This window comes from Miniopterus natalensis, chromosome 12 (assembly GCF_054644295.1).
Source record: "Miniopterus natalensis isolate mMinNat1 chromosome 12, mMinNat1.hap1, whole genome shotgun sequence".
NCBI lineage: Eukaryota > Metazoa > Chordata > Mammalia > Chiroptera > Miniopteridae > Miniopterus > Miniopterus natalensis.
Window position 1 is genome coordinate 62,633,747 of NC_142092.1, and position 25,312 is coordinate 62,659,058.

Sequence of the window (25,312 nt, forward strand, 5' to 3'; positions counted from 1 at the left end):
ATGAGAAGTGACTGTGTCAGGGGCCAGCCTCGGAAGTCTATAAGATCAGGGCTTGCTCTCCTGGCTGGGGGCCTGTTGATTTGCTTTAATTAAGAAATGAGCAGCCACATGGGCCAGAATATGGAGAAGCAATGTGACCAGCTCATTCTCTCCCTGAGGGCAGACCTACAGGGGACGCAAATAGTAATTCGGTTTCTTGGTGAGTTCGGAACAAAGATGACATGACTCTGAGATCTTGCTAAGACTGGGTTGGGCGTCTCTCTTCTCTGCCCCACAGCATCTCTGGTTCACCCTTGGATCTTCCATTCCTAGAATGGTGCCTGGCACATGGAGGAAGCCCGGTAAATATTTATGTTATAAATGAACGAATGGATCCATCTCAAGATAGAGATGATTTTAACAAGGGTCTATATTTTCTTGTCTTCCTTATGCCTACCTAGCACAGTGTCCAGTTCAGAGAATCAGTTTAGTGTAGACTGAATTAAAGATCTTGGACAAACAACCTACCTTGAAAATTGGCCAACCAATCTTGAAATAGGAAATCTACTATCTAGCTCCCTACTGCCTCTTCTCCCAATAGATATACACAAGGCAATATATGGGAAAGACCTTGGGTGCTGAGGTATGACGGGGGTGGTTGCAATTCTGACTTAAAATTGCTCTGTAAATTTCCACTCTGAGACTTGGTTCTCCCATCTGTCAAATGGGTAGTGAAAATGGCATAGGCTTGTTGTGATGACACACTGAGATAAATAATATGGACATGGTTAACCTAGGATCGATTACTTAATGTTCTTAAGGGGAGAGCCTGGGTTTTAGACATCTCAGTCTCTCCCCGGGACCAGACATGGAGCACAGCGAACACACACGTGTTGGCCAGATGAAGGAATGTGAGTGGCCCCAGTGTTCCTCCCTTCCAGCTCAGCTACTTTCTTGCCCCCCGCTTCCCAGCCATGGGGCTAGAAGTAGAGAGAATCACCTGCTTTCATTCTCTGGGAAACCTGAACCAGCCTTTCATCTAGGTCTGGGAGTCTGTTCTCAGCCAAAATTCAGGGACGTTGGAGGGACACTTGGTAACGGTTCAAGCAGTAGAAACAGCAGGGTTAGGATCCACTAGGGACTTGATGCCCATCCCTCCCCCTATTTATTTGGGAGCTAATTTAATCCCTCTGTAGGAGTGTCCTGGTGTGGTTGTACACGTTTCTGTCAGTTGAGGTTTACCTGACGTGAGTTCAGAAAAAGGACTTTTATACTATCTGCATGAGCCTATTTATCTTTCCAAGGTGTTTTGGATTTTCCACTATTTCTCAGGGCTGCACGCCCCACCTGTCTCACTACAGGGCCCCTCTGTATGTGAGGAGAACTGGGAAAGGGGACAAGCAGCAGGAGATGAAGGAAAGGCTAGGCTGTTTACACCACAAGTTGGGAGATCCCAATGGGGCCCCTCAAATGTCAGCCTTGTTCCTCTTGATGCTGGGGAGACCTCTGGTCCCGTCAGAGTCCTTTCAGACCAGGCTTTGTACGGCGGCTTTCATTTCGTGCCTTGGTGCATAGGAAGGACACACTGTCTTCCTAGCTTCAGTGACCACCAGCATCAACGCCACCACCACTATCACTGCCACCATCATCATCGGCAACAACACCGGCACTACCACCATCATCACCACCACCAACCCTTCCATCTTCACCTCCACCACCACCACCGTCATCATCTTAATCATCACCAACCCCAGCACCATTACCCATATCCTTATCAATACAAAACTCTCTATTAAGCAAATATTATGGTACAAGCCCGTGCTCAGAACTTTCCTCTATTTAATTCTTAAACTAATTATGAGATAGGTACTAATCTTGACTCTGGTTTATACAAGAGGAAACTGAAACACAGAGAAGTTAAACACCCTGCCCCAAATCATACACATAGGTGATGACGGTCAGGAATATATGGAATTCCCTAACAAGCAGAGCCTACATATCAGAGGTATTCAATAAATGGTGATTTATGCTTTCTTTCCTTAATTCCTTCCCTCTTTCCCTTTCTTCCTCTTTTCCTCTTTCCTCCTTCCACCCTTTTTTTTCCAGAAGCCATTATAAAACCCAAGGTCCCACCTACCTAAAGGAAATATAAGCCTCTGAGGTTGTGAGCACCATTTTCTATTGGGAAACCCTCCCAGCACCCCTGAGCAAGAGGAAATGCTGGGCAGACAGGAGGAGTTCCCGAGGAGCTGGAGGGAGAGAGCCTGAGCCCTGAATTCTAGATGCCCGGGGCCAGAGGAGTCTATCTCCTTCAAAGGTTATGAGCCAACAGCTTCCAGGCTACACAACCCACAGAAATGTTTGGTTTGGCACATGAAGGCCTTAACAGAAGTCAAAATTAGTTGCCAATATTAAAAAAAAAAAAATGAGAGATTTCATATTTTAAAGACTCCAGATTTCTTGTATTCAAGAAAAAAAAGAAAATCTGGCCACCAAGCAGCCTGTTATCCTCAATTCACCACAGTCCCCACCATTCCCTGCAGTCTCTCCAGTGTTCAACCCAAGGGGCATTTCAATCTATCCTTGAGTTTGTATAGTATTGTCTCATTTATTAGGTTGGAAGAAGATTTCTCTGTATCCCCATCACTTTTAAAGTGCATGTGTGTGGGTACTGGGAGGGGGGCTTCCATAAGGGAGTACTTGAAAAAAATAAAGGCGTACAGTGTTTTGTTCTTAATGAAAGTAAAACTAAGATATTTTAGTACACCAGAAACTTATATAATCTTCTATGTCAATTACATATCAATTTATAAATAAATAAATAAATAAATAAATAAATAAATAAATAAATAAATAAACGAAACCAATAGAGATTACCTTGGTGGTAGAGGCATTGCCTGGCTAGTATGGAGAGGGAGGACTCTGGGGAGCTGGAAATGTCCCCACCTCAACTTGGGTACTGGTTTCATGAGTGGACATAAACATAAACATTTACCAACCCTTAGGCTTAAGATGGCCATGCAAGTTAATGCTCAATTAGAAGTAAAGAACCTCAACTGCATTTGAAAAGTGTTATTTGTTAAGTTGGGTAGTATGTACATGAGCGTTTGTTATATTTTCTCTAAGTCTTTCTGAAATATTTATAGCAAATACTACTACTATGAAAAATATACATAGGTATTAAACATAAAAAAACGATGTGTTCGTCCTGCTTTACCCACTCAGCCTGCCTGCCTGGTTCCTGTAGATGTTTGAGTTTGTGGCTCTTTGACCTCAGCCTATCTCTCATTTCACAGATGGGGAAACTGTGGCCTAAAAAGTGATAGGATTTGTCCAAGGACATGCAGCAAGAAAGTGCCTGGGCTTGAACTAGAGCCTTGGTCACCTCACTCACCAACCATAAATATTTAGTGAGTGTCTACTGTGTGCTAGGTGCTGCGGGGAGTGGGGTGTTCCATGGTAAATAAGATGATCATGGCCCTGCCTTCACAAGGTCACTGTTGTGGTGTACTAATCATAACACATGTCAGTGGTGATACTGCACTCATCCAAGTAGTCATCATTCCCTCCATATGTGCCAGTAGGTATAAAGAGAGCACATAATGTACTGAGCACCAGTGGTGGGCTGCAGCCAGCTTGCATGGCTCACAAGAGACAATAGTGTTTCTCTCTTCCTAACTTTGTACAGTGACAGCGACTTGCCAAACTTGACATCTGCTGTGGTGGGAATATTTACACCACAGTAAGTGGCAAATGGTGCAAATGAGTTTGTTTTTTGGGGAGAGCCAGTTGCTAACCATTTACCAGCACATCCCTGGTTAAGCAGTCAGTAAACATTTTGCCTTTATTATTATTGTCCATTCAAGAGAGGCTGCATGGGTAGCTGGAGCAAGCTGCAGCATTAAACTGACTTGGGTCCCCCTTCTGTTCTTCTTAGGCATGAGGCTCCCATCTCTTAGACTCCATTTCCTCCACTGGAAAAACAGAGACTAATACCCATCTCAAAGGGCTATGTGTGTGCACATGTGTGTGTGTGGTAGGGGTGGGGGTGCAAATTAAAGATGGAAAATGCCTGATCCAATGCCTGATGCACAGTAGGTGTCCATGAATAGTCAGTTCTTGCCTCTCAGTTTCTTACCCTGGGACAAAGGTGACAGGAGTGGGGTGGGAGCAGTCTTGTCCCCAACCATCTACCTGGCCCTGGCCCTGGGAGGCAGACCTGCAGGAGGCAGAGCTGTCCAGGGCCTGCCTGGACCTGGCGACGCCCGCACCAGCAGCTCTGTTTCTGCAGCTATCCCCACACAAGGGGCAAGTGTGCAGCGGAGGCCAGCCTTTCTGCCGTATTCCTGGAAACCATCAATCTCTGCCCTTCGCCCTCCTCCCTGTTTCTACCGCACTTTTTTCCTCCTGGATAATGAGGCCTCCGGAGACTGGGGGAGGCCTGAGCCTCGTTATGGCTCTCTCGGTAGGCCGGCATCAATAAAGGCCGGCAGACCGGGGAACGGGTGGGGGCTGGGGCGGGCAGGCAGCGGGTGGGCAACTGGGGAGGGGGGCTTGCGGGCTTTCAAATCCCTGGATTTATTTCACAGTGAATTATAACTGAACTCTTTAGTGCCCGGGGCTCACAGAGGGAAGGGTGGGAATTCACCCAGGGTCAGGGGGTGTGGAGAAAAGGCCTGAGTAGAAGCTGGCCCAGGGGAACGAGGTCTGGACCAGGCATAGAAGCCCGGTGGTCCTGGGTGTGAGTGTGGTCCCCTGGGTCTGCCCTGCGTATCCCCTGCAGGTGGGCATGAGGGAGTCAGGGTAGGAGAGGGGGTTGGCATGGCAGGGAAGGAGCCGAGATCTGCTCCTGGCTCTGCTGGGTGACCATGGCCTAGTCCCCTGCAGCTGCTCCTCATTTCATCGTCTGTAGAATGAGGGGCTTGTGCTTGGTGATCTCCAACCTCCTTGGGGTCTGACGTAAGGCCTCTGAGTGTGTCCTGGGTGTGTGCAGCACATCAGCTGGGGCATTCGGTGAGAATCTCTGCGGGACTCGGGGTCAGGGACGGGGAAAGGCAGGCTGATGGAGGAAATGGATGGAGGAGCATGAGCTGAGGGAAGCGGGCCTGTGGGGTGGATGCGTGGGAGAGGGAGTCAGAGGCAGGGAGACCGAGAGAAACCGAAAACAGAGGCAGGAAAAGGAGACAGAGCTGGAGATGGCGCAGAGGAAGGAGGGGGAGGGGAGGATGCTGGGGTGCACGGGGCAGCAGAGGGGCTGGCCAGGTCCAGAGCCAGGTGCCTAGACCCAGAGTGCTGAGTAAGGCCTTGCAATTATGCCCTTGGCTCGTTTGAGAAACTGGACACCCAGTATCGGGTTCTGCCTGGCTATCCAGGGTGTGATCTGCAGCAGGCGGGCAGACAGCGAGGCCTCCCAGCACCCCAGGCATCAAGGCTAGGCCAGAGACACAGCTGAACCTCACCGTGCACCCCCTGATACCTTCTCCCACTTTCTCCAGGGTAAGGAACCAGTGCCCAGAATCAGTACATGTGGCCTGGGATGCGTGTTTCCCTGGAGGACAAGAGCGGGCCCCCATATCAGTTCTGGGGGCCCCTGACTGATCACATAAAGGGAAGTGGGAACGGCCAGCCCACAAATGAACTGGGCATTGACATTGGCTGCCAGGAGGCAGGGCTCCAATGGTCTGGTTGGGCAAGAAGAGCCGGGCACTGGATTTGGGTTCGAGCTCTCTCTCCTGAGATCTCAGGGTCCGCAAGTCCAGAATGCAGAGGGTGCTGTCCACCCTGCACGGTAATACCATTCTGGAGTTTCAGTGCGGCCTTGTGTTCAAGTGCTGGGCACACACACATAGTAGGTGTTTTATAAACTGTAGGTGTTATTAGTTTCTCACATCACATATTAATTGCTTTCCACCAAATGAGTAAAGCCCGGGTAAAGATAGCACAAGTCCAGGCTGTGGGCTGTGGAAGGCCCTCCAAGAACTTTTGTTAGAGAAGCCCAATAGCTTCATTCTCCTGAGTGCAGGCTTTCCAGACACACAGGCGTTTGACCAGACCCTGTGCTTGCCATTTATGTGTATGAGTCTTGGTTTCCTCCTCTGTAACTAGAAACATCAGTCCTCTTATTCCTAGGTTGTCATCAGGATTCAGTGGGACAGTAAATAATAGGTCCTTACCATAGGGCCCGACACAGGGAATGTATTAAATATGTATGGACTGAAGAAATGATTGCGAATGAGTCCCTGCCCCATGTGCAGGTGTGATACAATTTGATAATTTAACACAAGTAAAGGGATTAATGCAGGACCAGGGTAAAGTAAGTGTTTCAGAAGGTCATTTCCCTCCCGTTAGCCCCAGGAAGGCAGCCCGTGTCACTCACCGCCACCCGGGTGGGGTTCAGCCAGTGGGGGATGTCGCGTACGGTCACGTTCACTGGCAGGATGATGGGCTCGCTGTTGTGGTCCAGGCACGACGTGGCGCACTCTGACCCTGAGGGGAAGCAGAGTGTGAGGTGGCCGCTCAGCTCGTCTCCAGATGCCCCTGGGTGCTCTCACCCAGTGTGGGCCCTGCCACTCTCTGGTCCTCAGTGGATGGAGCTGTCCCACCCTTGAGGGCAGTGAGGTGGAGTGAACTCCCCAGCAGGGCTCCCTCTGGTCTCCCTGACTGTTCTCTCATCTCCAATCCACAGGCACCCACTGCCACTCTCATCAGCCCCGAGCCCAGACTGATTTTATTTTTCCTGCGCCTGAAAACCTTTCCAAGTTCCCCACATCCAAGACCCAGGATGAAGTCCAACCCCCTTTCCCTAGCCTTCACAGCTTCCGTGATTGGGGCCATCTCACCTCCCACTTTTCACCTTCACACTTTGTTTGTTCAACTGGCCCGCGCCTGGTTTTCCCTCCGAGCCTCACACTCCTCGCCTCTCTCCTGCTCTCTCTCTCCTCCTGGACCATCTGCCTCCTTGCAGTCAAGTCCTACTGGCTTCAAGGCCCAGTTCAAATCCTCTAGGGACCCTGCCCTGATGTGTGCAGCAGAGTGAGCAGGGTTCAGCGTGAGGAGTCTTGCTCCGGTGTTGGTCCCAATCCCTTCTGCCTCCTTTCCACAGTTACACTGATGCCTCGGGAGGGCAGGGACAAGGCAGGTTCATCTCTGAGCCTAATCAGCCGCCTGACACACAGGGGTTGCTCAGTAAGCACCAGCCCAGTGAATGGTGACTGCAGGCCCGCAACACCAGGTCCCTAGCCTCAGGCTTTCTCTCTGCACAGGCCTTGCATTCATGCCTCCCCTGTGCCTCCAAGACCCTTCCCACTCCTCTTCAACTGGCGCATGACCAAGGACCCTTCAGACCTCCAGCCTGCTCAGGGAGGACCTCCATGCTTTCCTGAGGGGCCAAATCCCCTTCACAGGCACCTGTGACAGCACTGGTCACATTACTGCTTGGTGACTGATACGCTCTATCAGTGACTCTCTTCCCTGCTGGATGGTAAACTCTATGAGGTCAGCACGCTCTGTGCTCCCCCCTCTGTGCCCAGAGCCTGGCACTGTGCGTGGTGGGCGGCAGGCGCTCAATAAGGATTTGTGGAATGAATGGAAGACGCTGAGGGAATGAGTGCACAGATGGAGGGGAGAGGAGGGAATGAGTGATGGAAGGACATGGAGAGTGAGTGAGGGATAGGCATCTTACGAAGGAAATGAATATGTAAATAGACGAGCAGATGAATAAATGGCTGAATACATGGAAAGCAGTACAAAGAACTGGAAAAAAATCAGGTAATGAGACGAGGGCAAGGGTGACCAACGGGGACAGGAGCCCTCGGTCCAGGGGCGCCTCCTTGAAGATAGTTCACTTTCAAGCTGTGGGTTGGCAAGTTGACTAGAATTTGCCTCATTCACTCTCTGCCCTGACCTCACACACTTTGAAGTGTCCCCAAAACCAATCCTACCCTATGAGGTCTCCCCAGGACTCCGAAAAGGGGCTTATTCATGTGGGCAAAGAACTGAGGTGTTAGAATCTGACCAGAGCCCTAGGAGGTCATTTCCCTGCCTTAGTGCCAAGACCACCCTTGAACACTAAGTGGTTCACAAGAGACAGTCAACTCTTTAAAAAAAAAAAAAATTATTCTTGCCCTGGCTCAGTTGGCTAGAGCATCATTCCCTACACCAAAAGGCTGCGGGTTCGATTTCCGGTCAGGGCATATACTCAGGTTGCTGGTTTGACCCCCAGCCGGGGCAGGCAGGGGAAGCAGCTGATTGATATTTCTCACGTCAATATTTCTCTCTTTCTCTCCCTCTCCCTGCCTCTCTCTATAAAATCAATAATAAAATAATGTAGTCTATTAGCCATTTTGAAGGCTCCCTTCCAAATGTGTGGGTATATGTGCGTATAAATGTGTGTACGTACAGCGTGGGGCCAAAGTAGATTTGCAGCTGGAAAATAATACAGTAATTGATAAATAATAATACAAGAATAAACTCTGTGTTTCACATACTCACAACTGCACACCGACATGTGCCCCACCCCGCACACACCCACACGCACGTACATCCCCGCGTCCACATCTCCTCAGGTGCAGCTGATCCGCCCAGGGTCCTTCCTGCTGCCGGGGTGTCACCCCCTTCGTTGGAACAGACAGTGGGACTGAGGAGGAGGCGAGGGGGGGTGGCAGGCGCAGGACAGCTCAGGACCTCACTTTAAACACAAGGACACTGCGCCCCGAAGCGGAGGGCCCCGCCTCGCCCGGTGGTTTTCACAGGCTGCTCCTTCTGCAAAGCCAGCCCTGCGATAAAGTGTCATCGTGCCCCTCGCACAGGTGAGAGCGACGGGCACGGAGCTGGCGGGTACAGGGCCTGGTGAGAGCCCTGGTCCCTCTGACTCGGCATGGCATGATGGAGCACACAGAGGAGGAGGGGACACAGCAGCAGAGGGGACAGTGGCGGGTGAGGGCCAGAGGGGAAGAGAGCAATGGGGAGAGCGACAAAAGACAAGATGAGCGATGAGAATAAAGGGGGACTCGCTGAGCAGGGGGGAAGCTCGGAGCTGTGTGCGTCATGAGGTCCCTTCCGAAGGAGTTTTTAGGGAGCCGGGAGGAAGCGAGGCTGCCATGATAAAGCGAGTCTGAGAAAAGGAGGGGCAGCCTCTGAGAAACAGACCAAAGCTGGCTTATCCCAAGAGGGGAAAAAAGGAAAAATTCTGGTCCACCCAGGAGGCCATCGCTGGTCCGCCCAGGAGGCCATCGCTGGTCCGCCCAGGGGGCCATCGCTGGTCTGCCCAGGAGGCCATCGCTGGTCCACATGGAGGCCATCGCTGGTCCGCCCAGGGGGCCATCGCTGGTCCACACGGAGGCCATCGCTGGTCCACACAGAGGCCACTGCTACCCAGTGCAGCAGCCCTGTCCTAATTTCCCTTCTCTGCACTCCCCACCCCCCACTCCCGGGCAGCTCTGGGCCTCAGGACCAGGCTGCTGTGTTGTGATATGTGAGCCCTAATTGGCATCATTACAGAGCAGTGATCTCACCAGGCCCCTGCCTGCCTCTCCTTCCTGGGAGGAGCGGGCGGGTGGCAGCCCCGGTGGCAGTAGCAGCTTTCCGAGGGCTCTCACTGCCACAGAAGCCTCCCTGTCCTGCGGGGGGTGGGGCCCAGAGCTGCTGCTCTGGGTGGCTCCAGATGTGCCCTCCAGCCCCCAGGTCTGACATGTACCAACACATACCTCACCCCCGTTTACAAGGCCTCCGATTGAGTCCCGCTCCCCGGGGAGGGGCTCAGCCTGGGCGGGACACCTGAGGGGCCTTCAGAGGTGAGGCCGGAGGGGAGCTGGCGTCCAGCAGGAACCCTGCTGTCCCTCCTCCCCCAGTGTCCCAGGCTGCTTTTTCTCTCAGCCCCCCTCCATGTGTCCCCACTCACCCTGGTGACCGCTCAGAAAAGGGCATCTGCACGGCAGTGGGAGCATGGGTTCAGGGGAGGGGAAGGAGACCCAGGCCCGATGTCATGCAGACTTCCTTCCCTTTCGCTTTGCCCACAGAAAGCTCAGGGGTAAAACAATGCGGCCGCCACACCTCCGCCTGCCTCTAGACTGTTCGGAGGGCGCACAGAGCCAGGTGTTGTGGCTCACTTGCATGTGGTTGTGACATGGGAATGCAATGTGTGTTCAAAGTGGGCACGATATGTCCTTGTGTGCATGGGTGTGAGCTATGCTTGCCTTTTGTGCATCTTTCTGCATGTTTGATATGTTTGGGGCATAAGGTATGTTTGCGCCTGTGATGTGTGTGTACTTATGTGTCACATGAGAGCATGTGCTACGTGTGGCTGTGTATGTGCTTGTGTGTGTATGTGTTTGTGTGGCATTTGGCTGATGTGTACACGCTAGGCATGAGTTTACTGAATGATGTGTGTGTTTGGGTCTGTCTATGTTTCATTACTGAGCATTTGTGCTTGTGTTTATTTATGCACGTGTGAATATAGTTGAATGTGTCAGTGGACACAGACATAAAGAAAGTCTGTTTTACAGTTTTTTTTCTAAATAGAAGTAACTTAATCAGTGTTTTTCTCCCAGGGCTGCTTAATGTCAGTCGTGAGTATGACTGAATATCCACTTGCACATTGTAAGTTGCAGGTAGGGGCCCCGTCACAAGCATAGTGTCCAGAGCCGTGCACACCCACCAGCACTGATGGGGTGAAGCGGAGAAGCGCTGGCCTTGGGAAGGAGCAGCCAACCGGACTCGCTGTTGCTATACCTGTGGCCCCCGCCTTCTAGAATGTCTCTGTTGGCAGGCCCTACGAGATGCCACCTCTCTGCAACCCTCCTGTCAGGGTCCTTTGGATTGGTGGCTCTGTAGGATCTTAAAGAGCCTTCGAGTCATCGCAGGGGGCAACCATCCATTTTGGCATTTCCAACCCTTGCAGGAGACAGGTCCTCTGGACTAAAGGTAGGAAGGCGTGCTGATTTCTACTCTGAGTCTGTCAAAGGACCCTGTGCTCTGAGGCTATGTGTTTCCATCTCCAGCAGAGGTGGTCAGGCCCTGCCCACCTCCACTCTCAGGAAGTGGCCACTCCTTTGCTGGGTGCAGAACACGTTGGCTCTGTGTGACAGGGAGTGAGTGTGCACACAGATAACCTTCTGCAGCAGACATGCCTGGTGATTGTCCCATAAATCACCCTGGCCATGAGAAAGGACATTCAATTCCCTGGGCTTTTCATCATGGTCAATTAGGGAATCGGCCCCAAAGGTCAGCGGCACTGTCCTCAGCTGAGCTCAGGCTCAGTGCTCGGTGGGCTCCCCAGGAAGCCTCGGAGCCTGTGATTAATGCATCTGTCCAGACTCCTGGTTTCGACCAGGCAAATCCCTGGCATCAAAGCCCAGGTTGTCTCCCCTCGCTGGGAGCACCTGCAAACGCGCTATCACCGCACACATGATATTCTGAAACTGCTATTTATTTATCCTAATTCTGGAGGCAACTGAGACACTGTGGAAAGAACTCAGGCTTTGGAGCAGGTTCTGTTATCCTTTTGAGTCTCAATTTTCTCAGCTGTTGGAGGTTACCGAGAAGGTAAGATATAAGACCTCTAAAGTGCTTGACCCACAGTAGGTACTCATGAACGATGAGCGTTACGCAAATGTTAAGATTAATAATAAAGGCTGCTGCATCGAACCACCCTTGCTTTCTTATCTCCCTCCCCCTGCCCCATGGTTCCTGTTGTCTAGAATATAATTTCTTGCCCATCAAGCTCTTTCAAAGCCTTGTGTGAGTGTCCCTTCCTCCGAGAGCCTCCTGTGTCCCCAGGGCACTGATCTGCTAGCTCTTCTGTACTCCAGTGTGACTACATGCACACACCCACTGTTGCTTAACAACATCCGTGCCCTAACGCTCCCTGGAGGAAGGAGTCTGGTCTCATCCATCTCCGTTTCCCCAGTGCCTCATAGGGGGAGGGCCCCGCATGGCAAGGTCCCCAGCTACCCAGAGAGCACTAGCTCGGCTTCCCGGCAGGTCCTGCCCCCTCCCCCCAGTGCCGCCGTGTGCCCATCCTACCTATGGCATAGCCTTCAGGACACTGCAGTTTGAGGTTGCTGTTGAGCTGGTTCGGGGCCGAGCACTGGCCTTGCATCTCCTGGCAGAGGTGGAAGGAGCCGCTCCAGGTACCGTCTTTCCGGCAGTGGATGACATTGCTCCCGCGTCCCTGAACAGAATGGAAACCCAGTCAGGACCAAGAGACACCCCACCCTCAATCTAAGCTTCTCAAAATAAAAAGGGAAACCATTTCACATCTCCCAGAGTTCTGAAGGCGTCCCCAAACAATTTCTTCACACTGGTGTAATTCGATCACCCGAAACTAGAGGCACTGGTAGTACCTCTGTTTTACAGATGAGGACACTGAGGGAGGACTCCGTGTAGGAAGAAACTGGCTCAGAGCATCCCGGAGAGCCTAGCTCCCAGGTTCCCTAAGTCCTGGCTTAGTGTTCCTGCAGAGACTTCAATCAGAGAGGTTTGTTTTGTTGGCTGTTTTTTTTTTTTAACTGAGAAGGCAGGGGCCCCAATGCACCCCAGCTCGTGCAGTGAGTGAGAGCACGGGTCCTGGGGCTGTTCATGAGGATGGTAGGTACACACCAAAGCCTGCTTCCTCTCAGCCAATGAGAAAGCATCCATGCCAGGGCTTGCCATCTGCTAACTGGGCACTCTGGGCCTGGCTGAGAAGCTTCCTATTCCAGGGCATTGCCTTCCTCTCCTTTCCCTTCCCTTCTGCGGGCATCTTCCATTTCATTCCATTCCATTCCAGCCCATTCCAGCAATACTGGCACCAAGAAGGTGGCATGGGGATACTTCAACCTTTGCCCTCCCTCAGTTCTTTAAGACAAGCAGTATACAGTTCCTCAGTCTACTGCATTTATGCAAATGCAGCTTGTGGACAAGGTCCTTTCTGCAAACCCCCTTCCAATGTCTAAGATTAGAAAGGGAGTCCAGCCCTGTAGAAATCTCAGAGCTGCCTCTGAATTCAAGCAGCATTTTTTTAGTGCCCATTCTGTGCCCAGCTCCACGGGGCCCGAAAGCGAAGCGAGCAAAGTATCTGTCCCAGTGAGGCAAGGAAAAGAAAGTCATGTGAACAGCCAGAGAAGTGCTCGGTGACAGTGCTGAGTGTACATGGGGACAGTCACCAATTGTGAGAGGGTAAGCAGGGAAGGCTTCATAGAGGAGGTGCTATATGGAAAAGAGTTTTCAAGGATATGTCAAATCACAAGCATAATAGGGATGGGAGGACATCTCTAGAAGGCCAAACATGCAAGTGCAAGGACGTATAGTTAGTAGCAGAAAGACCCCTGACCCCACCAGTCTTGGGACCCAAGGGAGAAAAAGAGGGAGGGTGGAGCTGGAAAGGCCAGTAAAGTGTGGGGCCTTAAACATCAGCTTACATTTGGACTCTGCCCTTGGAAACAGAACCATGGGTGGTGTATGCACACGGGGTCCATCTACATGAGAACAAGCTGTATATTCTCTCCATCTTTCAAGCTCACGATAAGGAGAGAAAGCACATGAGGCAGAGGAGCTGACCATGCTCCACCAGCGCACCAATCTCTGGGACGGCTTGCATGCACTTCAGCTTCCACTGCAGCTCTTGTGTCCAACCCTAGGACACCCCCAGCCTTAACTCTGCCATATTCTCCTGCCTATTGCTCCCTATAGCACCATCATCTACCTTGGACTTCCGATTAAATTGCCTGCGTTCTTCAGTGCACCATAAGCAGGTTCACACTGCCGTGCTTCTGTGCTCCTGCCCTTCTGTCTGCTGTTCCTTCCCCTCCTCCCCCCATAATCGTCATCTAGGACAAGCCATCCTGGCCTAGTGGCATTCCAATTCTGCAGAGCACGCCACCCACCTTAAGGTCTCTGACACGCATCACCTCTTTGTCTGTCATCTGTTTCCACCTAGGTGATGAGATCAAGCCCAGGGAGATGCCCTATTCATGTGCACAGCCTCAGGGCCTCCCACAACATTTAATAGGCCCTGGCCACTCAGTTCATTCATTCATCACTCAATGGATATTTCTATTCACTCATGGACTATTTGCTTAACAAAAATAAAAGGTAGGGTGAATAGGTAGAGAGTTATGGAATGAATTTGGTTAATAAAAGAAGAAAAATGAATGCATGGACAGGGAAATCAATGAGTTGGTGAGTAAATGAAGAAATGAGGGCATGTGGGGATGAATGAATGAGAGCATGCTTGAGGAAATAAATAAACTCTTTGAAAGGGCTGATGCAGGCTGAAGCTCCCCTGCCTGGGAAAACAGCTGCAAGGAAGCAGGATTCAGAAAATAAAGGGAGCCCCTCTCTGAGCCTCTCTTGGGCCAGCGCAAGGAGGGTCCAATTGCAGTGGGAAGCTCTGTGTCCATGGGTGAAGGGTGATCCATCCCCAGCATGCAGCAGCGGGGCGACTTGCATAGTCCACCCCTAGATGTTCTGTGTGAGCTCAGGCAAGTTTAAGAGGCTTCATGTGGCTTCAGAGAACCCCAATTCTCCCTCCCAGAGCCCCAGGATCCAGGCCCCATGATTCTGCTGGGCCCCCAGGGGAGTAGGAATTGACCCCAATTTCCTGGAGCCTTGGCCTGAGGCTATGATGCATTTGGCCTCCAGCCCCCGAAGGGCTGCAGACCTCAGCACTACTTGGGCCAGAGCTGGCTGGGGAGCTCATTTTGCAGCAGAGAATGTATTAGAACTAGCTGGAATCTGCTCAGGGAATTTCGAACTGGGAAGGCTCCACCATAAAAGGTGGGAGCATGAAGGCACCAGTCTTACTGCCTCCAGTCTCTCTCCCTCTTGCCCAGTTCATCTGGCACTTTGTGCTGTTGACTAAATCTGCTTTTAAAAGACTCCTGTGGAGGTGCCTTAGCCTTCCAAACAAGGCATGCTCATAGGCTGGCAGTTCCGGGCTTCCACAGTGGAACCCAGACAGCATGTCTAGCCCCATCTCTTGTTACGTGCATGTCCTTCCTTCTGGCCCTGTGGTCACCTTGCCTCTCCAGCATGCTTCTCGTTTCCCGCCATCACTCCTTTGCTGTGCCCCCTGCACAGCAGACTTTCTGGAGCCTCTTTGGATTTTCAAACCCTCCTTTAGGACTAGATCTTGGTGCACTCAGGGCTTGCCTACCACCTCGTGAAGATCCTTGGAGTAGATCCCTGATGCTGAGTCTGGTTGGACCACAGAAGACCTGACATTGAGCAACCAATCTGGGAAGACCAGGGCCCAGTGGCAGGGGGCCCACTGGAATATCTGGCTCTAAATGCACAGTTTTGCACACTAAGGTGAAATCTTTCACAAGAGGGCTAAGCATCCCTCAGCAAAACAGTTTGCCTCTCTGTGCCTGTGCATCCGTCTGCAAAAAAGAACATGTTGTACTCTCTCAAGCTCTCTTCAACTACACAGGTCCACAAAGAGCTGAAGGCTTATGATAATTACATGATCAAATACCTTTTATGTGCCAGGTGTTTTCCACACATTTAAAAATCCTTTTAACTATGTAGTGGAGGAGAAATGATGTCCCTTTTACAGATTTGGAAACTAAGGCTCAGCTTGGAATTGAAAAAGTAAGTTCTGAAATGATGCCAGAGTCATGGTTAAGAGTATGGACTAATACCAGAGTTCAAACCCCATCTCTACAACATCCTATCTGTGTCCTGTAACTTTTCCATGCCTCAGTTTCCTCAGCTGTTAAATGGGCATGGCATCCACTACCCAAGAGTCTTCATGAGGATCCTGGGAGTTAGCCTATGGGAAGCATTTAGATATTGACACACACATCGGGCTTTCTGCAAGTTAGCTAAGGCTCTTAACCACTCTGCTATACTGTCTCTAAGTATCAGCCCAACCATCACCCACATTTTAGAAATGCCAGTGGTCAGAAAGGGGGGCCAACGTGCCCAGTCCTGTAGGTTGCCAATGCTGGGGCCAGGTCTCTTGACTGTAAGCCTCTGTGGATTTACTACCAAGCAAGGGAGGGGAGAGGCAGGGAGGGGAGGGGAGGTGAAGGGAGATGGAGAACTAGACTTCTTCTCCTTAGTAGAAATAAAAACATACAAAATAATGGCCGAGAGAAATGTGGCCACACTAGGGGAAGGTGGAACCGGGAAGTGCAGGATTTAAACAGTTAAGCTCTGGAGGCAGTGGGAGGAGTGGCGCTGTGCATCAGTCAACACCATCTACTAACTTGCAACTGTGGGCAAGCCTTCTAGCACCTTTCAAGTGCCCCATAGCCACACGTGGCCAGTGGCCACCACACTGCACAGCGTAGCTATGGAACATCATCATTGCACAAAATTCTACCAGGCAGCACTGGTCTAGAGAATCCACATATTCTACAGGTTAATTTGAGCAAGAGAACAGGTTTTCCCTGGTTCGTACTGACCTCCCCACCCCACGTCCTGGCCTCATGCATTATGGATGCCCCCTTCTCTGACTTTCTGGCCTCACTTTCAAGCCACTGCCTTTGTGTTTAGCTCCTGTAGGAGCCCGCAGGGAGCATCCCGGATTTTCCCCTCCAGAAGCGACCGTATAGGCAGGCTGGTTCATTTGTGCCTTCCCCAGGGCTGCAGGGTATGGGGGCGCAGTGTGTTCCGCACAATTCCAGGGGGTACCTGTACACATACACTGCTTTCATTTCATCCCCACAAATAAACCGTGAGGTAGGTGGTGTTATTACCCCCCCCCCACCACCCCATTTTTTGTATGAGGAAACTGAAGCTGAAAGAGTTAAATAACTCGCCCAAGTTTCCCAGCTAGTAAGTGGTGGAGCCAGGATCCGAACTCAGACACCAGACCTCGCATCATCCTGGCTCCCAAGGAACCAATAAAGTGGAGGTTTTATCCGTTAATTTGCTTTTAGTGGCAGTGGGAGAGCAAACGTGAGTCTCCCCTACAACAGCCCCCCTCCTCTCCGCCAGGGTCTGGAACTGGTTTGGACAGCGAAGAATTCCTGCTCCACACAAGCTATTGGATTCGAGATGCTCTGGGCCGTACGTTTCTGCGTGTTTACAGGCAGCAAGAGGGGATCTGAGGTGAATACTAGCTTTGGCTCTCAGTCCCCCGGTCTGAGGGTAGAGGAAATTCATTTGCAGTACAAACTAGAAACGTCAATTGTATTAGGAGCCCATTTGGCACGCGCTCCATCATTCTTCGAGCCGACGAGCAATACCCTGCTCCTTTGCGTCTGGCCTCTCCGCCCGTTGCCAGACTGAACTGCTTGAGTCGTCTGATAAATTTACATTTTCCTCTCCCTTAAATACAAACTGGCCATGAAAGGTACTTGGCAAGCCCCAGGCAGACTGGGTTTCAGTATGATAACATGACCGCGGCCAGAATATTATTTGGCTCAGTAGTCGGGGTAACGGTTAGCAACAGTTTTATGTAAGGGAGGCAGAGGGAAGTTGATTGGCCTGCGTGAGGCCGTGGTAATCTCTGGCCTTAGCTTGTTCCAGCACCGGCTTCTGCTTCCCTGGCCGTCAAGGATGGGAGTGACTGGGGCGGGCACGTAGACATCCCTGAGACACTAGCAAGGATTCTCAGGTAGTACCTATTGGATTCAGTCTGTCCACAGTTGGGGGGACCTGGGTTCTGATTCTGACTCCGCCGACCCCAGCTATGTCACCTTGAGTGGTTGAGTGACTTCTCTGAGCCTCAGGTTTCTGAACTGGAAAATGAAGAGATTCGCCTGGATGTTCACTGTAGCTCTCTGTCCTGCCTTGTCATTTCTTGAGCCCCTACCAGGTGCTTGGCATTGTCCCCAGTGTTCAAAACACAGGGAGGATTAAAGATGTGGTCAAGGAGTTCAGAGCTTAGGATGGGAGGAAGCAGGAGGGTGGGGGAGGTGCATAAGTGAATTTCAGTGCACTGTGTGCAATGCTGTCATTGAGCCTGACAGGGGAAGGGACATCAAGACAGGGTTCCTGGAGGGAAGGGTGCAGCTTGAAAAGGTGAAAGACTGCAGAGGTGAGATCAGTCTTACGGTGACAGAGGAAAGGTCTTGAATCCCACACTGAGGAGTTGGGATTCTAGCCCAAGGGAAACGGGAGTGGCTGGTTCACAAGGGCTTTAAGCAGGGGAACCTTCATGATCAGATGTGCTCCAAACCAACTGCTCTGGCTCAAATGCAGACACTACAGTGGAGAGAGGCAAGAACGTAGAAACAGGGAGATGGTCAGGAAGCTGCATGGTGGCCCAGGGAAGATGGTGGTGGCCTAAGTTAGCTTGGTGGCATTGCAGACAGGTGAGAACTTCAGAGGTCTTGGAGGGAGAATGGTTAGGACTTGGTGATTGCTTAGAGGACGAGAGGATGGTGGTTTGGCAGTGCCTGGTATTTGGTAGCCAACAGTAAAGACTAGTGAGTACTGGCAGAGGGTGAAACCTGCACTGGGGCTCAGTTGGCAGAACGCTGGCCTCACCTGGATGAAGAACCTTGCACACCTGTGAGGCATGGTGTTTGGGGTTTGACCCTAATGCCTTGGGTCTGTCAAGGTGGAGATCCTTATGGACTGTGGTCTCTTTGGAGCCAGCCTGGCCTCTCATTTCTCTTCCCCATTCTCAATCCCCTACATGCCTTACTGGGTGGTGTAGGGGAGGGTATGTGTAAGGGGTAAGGAAAATTAATTCACAGAACTCCAGCAGAGGCAGGCAAGAGTACCGGGCTTTCTCAGTTACATGTGGATTAAGATAAAATCCAATCCCTGCCATCTCCTTCCCTTCTCCCCTTTTCCAAAGTTTTCTCAAAACTGTACCTCAAGTCTAAATATGGTTCCCTTTCTGTTTACACTTGAGAAGCCCATTGATGCCTTAAGATAGTGGTAGTCTTGTGACTTTACTTCAGGGATCAATATAGTGCTGATGGTGGCGGAAAGTTGGCAAAACAGCCCTGGTCATTCCTATCTCATTAAGTTATCTTTGATCAAATTCATACACTCAGATTCCACAGATGACTTCCCTCATCGGGGTTCCAATACTAAAATGTTCTCAAAGCTAAGAATCTCTGAACAAATAAAATATGGCATTACAGGGAAGAAAACGAGGCTCAGAGAGGTTACAAAGAAAGATCACTGGAATCCAGTCTCTTAACTTCTGCATTGGTGATGTTGCTATTATACAAATCTGTCATCTGCCGAGTGTCCCCTGGAGGAAGGGGTTCTTGAAATATAGGCTGGTCTCTGGTACGCAAACAGGAGAGGGACTCAAGTACTGGTCTCACCTGGTTGGTGTCGCTGTCTTCGCACTTGACCCTGCACTCACTGTTGAACCGGAAGCCGTCTGTGCACTGGTAGAGCCCGTGGAATTTCGGTGGAGGCGGGTCACAGGTTACAGGAACACAAGCCCCCTCCTGCCAGCTGCCATCTTGGGTACACTGAGTCTTGAAGGCCCGTCTTCAAGGAAGAGATAAAAGAAGATCTTAAGGACCCAATGGCTAGACCCATGCTCTACCAAAACACCCAAGTTTCTCTGCGGCCAGCTGGTCTCTCACTCCCCTTTCCTGTTCTTGGTTCCCTACCTGTCCTACTGGGAGGTGGGGGGCGTGTGAAGGGATTGAGGAAAATTGACTCATAGAAATCCTTCAATGGGGGCAAGCAAGGCTTTCAGATTTTGTCGTAGTTACATGTGGATTGAAATTAAACCCAAGCCGTGCTAGTCCCGGTCTTCTCCCTTTCTTCCCAAGTGGTCTGATTGGTGCTGACACTCCGAGGACATTAACACCCACTGTTTATTGAAAATTACTACGTGCCAGGCACTTTGCAAGCACCTTACGTATACATTCTCATTTATTCTTCACAGTATCCTATGTGAAACTCTTACTGTCACCTTCAGCTTACTGTTGAAAAAACAGAGGCCCAGAGAAGTGAAGTCACTCACATGAGGTCACACAGCCAGTAGGCAGTCATTAACAATGTCCATCAAGGTTCCCAGGGTGGGTTGTGCCTCCATTAAAGAAATGAGCACTTTCTTCTAGTCAGACTGCAAGGCCCCGCTCTCCTGAAACCCTGAACCTGGGGGTTTGTGTTTGCAGCCCCACTTACTTCTTTGACTTCCGAGAGGAGCCGGGCACATGGTATCCAGGTTTGCACTTGTACTTGCAGAAGGAGCCCACCTTGTGCTTGTTTTCTCGGCACCGGGCAGTCTGCAGGTCCGCGTTGGGCACCGGGGGTGGGGCGAGACACATGAGCTCGCACAGGGCCTCCGGGAAGGACCACAGCCCGTCCTCCATACAGGTCAGGAGGCTGTTGTTGCCTGGAGACAACAGACAGGCAGGGTTAGCAGACGGGGGTCTCTGGTAGGCAAGCCAATTCACGAGCTGCCTGGACTTAAGCCAACCTGAGGAACCAGAGGATCTTCCTTCCACCTGTAATTCCAGACTCTCCACTTACAACCCAGGAACCTAGGGAGATCGAGAGAGTGCCCCAAAGAAGAGATCCAGCTTGGGGGGGGGGGGGGACTTACCCCATGTCTATAGTGAATTAAAGATTTGAGGCTCTGGACCTCTTCTCCTGAACCTCTTTACTGCAGAGGAAAGAGATCTGGCTTTGCCAGGTGGACACCTGAGCCCAGGGATGAACGTCCTTGCCTTCTAATAGCTGGCAGCGTAAGTGCCTGTCAGTGTACTGAGAGCTCTGGCTCCGGTGTGCTGTGTGGCCTCAAGGCCGCCCCTTGCTGGCCCTGCACTCCGCATTCACCCCAGCTCCCCTCCTGCCTGGAGGCGACAGCATCGTGGTATCAGAGGCCTCACTTTCTTTTCAGTCCCCAGTGTCCGTGAAGTTTTGCCAAAGCAGCTGAGAGAGCAGCACGTCCCCCCGCAGCCCATGCCAGCTCTGACAGACGTGCTGATTGCCATCGGGAAGCTGGCCTGATGGGGACGTAGCAAATAAAAGTGAAACACAGAGAGTCCGGCTTTTCCTTGCCAGGTCGTATATTATCAACACGGCCTGCCCCAACCCTCCCCGAGACAATTAGAGACGGGCCTAAAACTCGGGTTTCTCAATCAAACTCCTCTTCCGGGCCATTACTGAACGGTGTTGACAGCCAGGGCTGGAAGCACGGGGAGGCTCTGGGATTTGGAGGTTGGAAGGTCTGATCTGAAGGTTGGAGAGCTGAGTGACAGGGATGAGGCTGACATTTACTACGTACTGAGTGCCTGGGTGTGGAATCTCCTGTATCCTCACAGCGGTGCTCCTAGCCTGAGGCTTCCTCGTTAGAAACAGAGGCTCAGGAAGAGGAGTGACTTGACCAAGTTCTCACAGTTAGTAAAAGGCAAAACTGAAGTTCAAAACCAGCTTTGTGTAACTACAAGATGGTTACTGTTTTTAATGAGAAGTTGGCCATATATGCTCAGCAGAGCCCTTATGATCTAGTCTGAGAGGCAAACCTCAATATCTTAGCTACAGAAAGAAAACAATTCATGCTGATGAGAAGATACATTTATGAAAAGGGTCCAGAAAAATGCTATTGAATTCCTTATTTGCTTCCCTCCCTCCGTCTCTCCCTCACTCCCCCCTCCCTCCCTCGCTCCCTCCTAATCTTTTGCCTGCACTAGAAGATCTGAAAGGACCATGTGAGTTACACACAAGCCTTCATTCATTCAACAAGCATCTACATAGTGGTTACTACAATGCCAGCTCCGATTTTATATGTTGGGACAAAGCAATGGACAAAACTTAAAAACAAAACCTCAAACCCTGCCCTCCGGGAGCTTCTATTCTCCTTGGACGGGGTGGGTGGGGCACACAATAAATTATGCCAGGCAGTAAACCTTTCGGCATGCTAAGAGGTGGTAAGTACCATGGAGAGAAATAAGCAGGAAAAAGGAGAGAGAGTCTGTGCAGCTTTATGCAGCTCCTCCGCCTCTCCCCCGTTCCGGTCACCGTCAGTGTGAATCATCTGGCGAGCACAAGATAATTTAGTGTCTGCAACCCCCGGGGGATCCCACGTTGATAAACTGCGATGCTGCAAAAACAAACTGCAGATATTTCTCTATCAAGCAGGAGGAGTGAAGGGTGTGGAAGGGCGATTCATTTCGCTTCCATCGAGGCGGAGGCTCCCGGACGCCCGGAGACCACACGCGGCTGCCTGCGCTGCTGTGGCGACAGGGGCGGTGCTGCCGGGTGCCCGGGACGGCAGGTGCTTAGCGGAGAGAGGAGTTATAAAAGATCTGCGGGGAACACCCTCTCTGAATTCCCCAAGGACAAAACATCTGTGGAAAAAGTGTTGGGACTCTTTAAAAAGTATCCCATATCTGCTATGCCAATCATGAATTGTGAAATGAACGGCGCGGTTCCTTTGCGGCAAAATAACATAAAAATTGCAAAATGTTAATCGAGAGAGAAAAGACGCAAGCCAGGAACGTAAATTCTGGGAGAGGGTAAGCTGGAGTTAACCCTGTACCAGGGTCGAAGGAAGAAGCCTGCGAAAGGCAGGAGCTGGTGATTCAGGACCATGGACATGCCCCCGCCCCCGCCCAGCAAACCCGGGGTGCAGCCGCTGCTCCGGGCAGCATCCGTGTCTCCCCGCGCAGCTGCGGCCGCTCCTGCGCACCGGCTTTAAGAAAGTGGGGGGTGACACTGGCCGTCCATGCCCAGACTGCGCCCCCTCGGCCCTGACCTCTGTGCTCTGAAGGTTCTGATGCATATTCATGTGACCCTGACCTTCATCCGTTCAACTTTCAAAGTCAAGAAAGTAAAACTTGCTCGGCCTGTCTACAAATGTGCCTCAGGAAATTTCAGTCTCTAACGAGTATTGAAATAATTATAAACATAGTGTCAAAGGAGATGTGCCTGTTTTTGTTATGTTATTTAAAAGACTGTACAGAAGACCCAATCTCTTTGGGAGGGGCTTGGAGATTAAAATTCACCCAGAACAGAATCCAGGAGGGAAGGGCCGGGAGACCCAAGCTCTGGCTCTTTGTACCCCATGCATGGTGTCAGCACTGCCCGCATCATAAAGGCGGGGAATGCATCTTCTTCATTCTTTTATTTCTAGAATACAGCATAGTGCCAAGCACACAGTAGGCCCTCAATATCCATCTGTGAAGTACATGAAGTATTATGAATCTACCTGTGACCTTGAGCAAGTCAACTAACCTCTCTGGCCCTAAATTAACATTTTAGGATGTGAAAGGCTATATATTGTTGGCCCCTATGTTGCTTTGAGAAAACAAAACTGCAGCTGGCAAGGACAAATACACACTCAGGTGGCTGCATTAGCTGAGGGCTAGTGCTGGTGGAATTGGGAAGAGACTTGTTTTATTTTTCTTGGTAAGACACAGAGGTCACAGTAGAAGACCAAGGCAGAAAGACAAAGAGCACAGTAGTGGTTTGGACCCCAGGACACCCCAGACTTTCAGATCTCCAAAATACTGGGGGGATAAGAGGAAACATTCTTTTAGGAGTTGTAAGAAAATTCCTCTTAGGAGGTGACCTTGTTTGTGGGAAGATGCCTGGTGAGACCTGTGGAATAAAGCCGAACCCTCCAGGGCCTGGCTACCTGCTTCTGAGAAAGACGGAAGGGTCCCTGCCTGAGAGGGGAGAGAATTTGGAATTCCTAGAGGGAGGGAGGCTGTGGCAGGATTCAGAAGGGAGAAGGTAAGGGACCTCTAAAAGAGCTGAGGGCCGGCAGAAAAGTTAAGTGCTGGGCACTGTAGGATGCGGCCACTGTCCCTGTCCAACCGGATCAGTCCCTCTCTTCGGAAGGTGCTCGATGGTATCGGGGTATCTTATAGAAATTAGTGAAGAGACTGAGTTTTATATCTGAGGTAACAGAGGCAAAGCAGGGATAGAAAAGGCACCAAGAACCAGAATAGAAAGCCAGTGTTTTAAAAGAGGGCACACTTACGTTAGACATCCCACTCCACAGTCAAATTCAAGTGCACCCAACCTGGTTCAGTTGAGGCGACATAAGTAATGCTGCAGTTTTAACCATCCCATTAAACATTATTGGGCTTGGAATTTAAGTGGAAGTCAAGAAAAATTCACCTGGAATAGAAGGGGCAAGTGGGTTTGTGGTGCTACTTGTGCTACACCAGGTTCCCAGAGTCTACATTTGGCAGCTTGTCCTGGGTGGTGGCTGCTCATCTGGGGACATTAACCCCCGAGTCCTGGGGAGGAAATTGTTTAGACGAACTCTTTACCCCATGGTTTGAGATGCACGCAGTGCCAATGGGTTCTAGTGCATCATTGTGGCCACTGGGGAGATGCTTCCCTGTATTCTTAAGGGAAGGGCAAAGTTGGGGTCAACCGCTATCAAAATGATGGTCTTTCTGGGTCCTCGTGTCCACAGCACAGCGACTCCTCCTCTATTGTGGTCAGCAGAGAAGCAATGGCAGATGGGTCTGAATCCCTTTGATTAAGAATTATTATTAGCCGCAATGAGGGTTGTAATATTCAATGCCAATTTATACACATTTCCAACAGCCTCTTACTGAGATGTGTGTGATTTCTTAGCCATACACCCCACATCTGGGCAAATGGGCCATGTGAAAGGCTCAGATAATCTAATGATGGAGGGTTTACAATTTCTACTGGTCTCTTCACCTTTCTCAGGTCAAATCTTTATAGTAGCTCAAATGAACTGTCTACAGCTTTTTTACTCAAGTCGTATTGGGTTTAAAACAAGGGACCTAAGGGATTCATCCCCAAAGTGTTCCCTGCTTCTCTTTTGGGACAGTTTAGTGAGACTGTGTGTCTTTCATTCATTCCTAAAAGAAATGTTTCCTGTGGTGTTACTGTCATCATTTCATTGGACCATCTAGGCAATATGTTTTATTGAGTCTCCCTACGTGCAGGCCCTGGGTTCGATGACAGCAATGTTGAAAGGAATTAAACACAGACACTGCTTCCCAGAGACTCAAGTCCACTAATCTTTCAAAGTTGTGTATCCCCTTGAAAATTTGGGGATACTAATGATGCTCTCTGATCTTCAAAATGCCTGAGACTCATGAATATACATTATATCTAAGTTTAAGGGAATTTACAGATTTTCTTCCAACCCCCCACCCCCACCCCACAGAAGTCTACTCTTACACACTTTACAGAATTATGGACCCGAATGGGCATCTGTGCTCGAGTGAGGTATCATTTTGGATATCTGATAAAGGGGCGATGCTTCCTCTGATAAACCAAGCTAAGGAGAGGGTCCTGGCACCTCTGATAATTGAACATAATGTCAAAATCCAATAGTCAGTTGAAAGCCAACAGCATTTATCCTGATAATGCCACTACCTTGCTCTGTGATTTTGCACAAATTCCTTCCTTCCTCTCACTGGACCTCAGTTTCACCGTCTTTCCCATAACCAGTGATTCCTGATGAGCTCTGAGTGCCCTTCGG

The 25,312-nt window shown here is 50.6% G+C and overlaps 1 protein-coding gene across 1 annotated transcript in view; it reads right to left on the reverse strand.

Moving 5' to 3' along the window:
* The window catches only part of PAPPA (pappalysin 1), a 212,916-nt gene that overhangs the window by 21,595 nt on the left and 166,009 nt on the right, over positions 1–25,312 (reverse strand). The window contains 4 exon segments of the mRNA XM_087822859.1: positions 6,356–6,465; positions 12,001–12,148; positions 19,197–19,368; positions 20,017–20,227. Coding sequence (XP_087678985.1) covers positions 6,356–6,465; positions 12,001–12,148; positions 19,197–19,368; positions 20,017–20,227 — 641 coding nt within the window.